Raw genomic sequence first — 1,664 nt, 5'->3', positions numbered from 1 at the left:
TCTGAAGAAGGAAGTTACCTCCGAAACTTAAGGTAAATAACATCCCTATGTCTGATTACAAGGTAGCCTACAAAAACGTCTTTTAGTTAAAAGGAACACATGATGAATGTATTTGAACTAGGCCTATATTGATTTATGATGATGTCGGGCCATGCGTGTGTCGTATTTAAACGTGATGACGTACATACCGGGGGCAATCCTGCTTGAGCGTGTAATGTGTAATGTGACCCCCCCCCCCAATCAAATCTCACTCCATGGTTTTTTGAAAAGTTGGCAGCTCTGCTTTTACAGGGGCTAAAAACGGCCCTGCCTCGGGGTAGGGACTCTGAGCAGCCCCGTAAAACTCCCGGGTGGGGCTTGGGGTTTACTTGGTGCTGATTGGATTTACTCTCGGCGCGATGTGTCAACAGAAAGCAAACAGCCGGGCGCTAGGCGTCCCTAGCAATACGGCCAACACTACCAACTAACGCTAACGTGCTAGCTAACGTTAGCTACGCTAACAACACACTTTTAGTCGGCATTTTTAGGGGCGCTAACGTTTGCTTTAGCGGACGTTAGCTAACGCTAGTGTATTTTATCAGGTAACAGAAGCAAACCTGCCAGGTAGAGATGCAGGAGGAGGAGATGAAGCTAGAGAGACAGGAGACTCACAGGTGAAGCATTGGCTTGTAACAATGTGATAATGAGAGTAAACATGGATAATTATTTTGTAGTTTTATATTAAGGCTACTGGTGTACTAAGAGGTCTCATCATGTGTAAATGTATTATCAGTTTGTATATGTGTTTGCAGTAGTTGCTACAGAGTTGCCAGCTGCATATTTTGTTTTATTCCTCAGGAAACTGATCTAGCTGTAGGCAGCTCTACATGATGTGAAACTGCAGTCATAAATGCAAAAAACATCAACTTTCAGGGGCGCCGTCTTGGAGCACAAGACGGCGCATAGCGATGTCAAATCATCACAGGAGTTTTCTCAAGGAGCTCAAACATTATATCAGCAACGCTGTGGAAAAAACAGCCTCTCATCACACTGAAGCCAGTGTTTCCATCAGGAAGGTGAAGTGGGGCGTTTCATGAAACTTACCCTCTGTAAAGTCCAGCAGCAGCACAGCTAGGAGCACCAAGAAAATCACACGTCTACCCATGTTTCCAGGCAGAAATGACAAACTGTTTTATATAAAACTGTCATTTCCTTTGGCACGAAGCAGGAGCTCTGTTACCATCTGAGCTGCAGGTCGCTCCTGCCTTTAAATGCGGATACAGAACTGAAAGCAAAAGTAAAATGGTCTGTCTGGGAGAGGGGGTGGGCTGGGCTCACTGCCTGGACTGACTCTGCACTTTGAACACTGCTGCGGCTGTAAAGTCACACGTCTGGAATAGATACTGAAATTATATAGATAGGATTTAGATTGGCTTTATTTTATAAATAATTTCCTGTAAACTTGGTTCTCATTTCTGTCTGTGCTTCTGGGAGCTCAGTCACATTTTGGCTGGTTAGTATCATTGGGCCACAATAGTAGATATGCTATACATGACCACTTCCATATACACATTAAAAAATAAACATTATTAAACGGACTTGATGCATTTGACTTGATTATTGTGCATAAAATGTCATAATTCAAATTTTATGGTATTTTGGTGTTTTGGGCATGAAGGAGTTAA

General features: G+C 43.1%; 1 protein-coding gene across 1 annotated transcript in view; it reads right to left on the bottom strand.

The window, feature by feature from the left end:
- The window catches only part of LOC115370443 (uncharacterized), a 57,923-nt gene extending 56,691 nt beyond the window's left edge, over window positions 1-1,232 (bottom strand). The window contains exon 1 of the mRNA XM_030067465.1: window positions 1,084-1,232. Coding sequence (XP_029923325.1) covers window positions 1,084-1,144 — 61 coding nt within the window. The 5' untranslated portion in view covers window positions 1,145-1,232. The remainder of the gene's footprint in view (window positions 1-1,083) is intronic.
- Window positions 1,233-1,664: the final 432 nt, after the last annotated feature.

The sequence above is a fragment of the Myripristis murdjan genome, chromosome 13 (assembly GCF_902150065.1).
Source record: "Myripristis murdjan chromosome 13, fMyrMur1.1, whole genome shotgun sequence".
In the NCBI taxonomy this organism is placed as follows: Eukaryota; Metazoa; Chordata; class Actinopteri; order Holocentriformes; family Holocentridae; genus Myripristis; species Myripristis murdjan.
The sequence above is the reverse complement of the archived record's forward strand: the minus strand, read 5'-3'. Positions and strand labels throughout refer to the sequence as shown.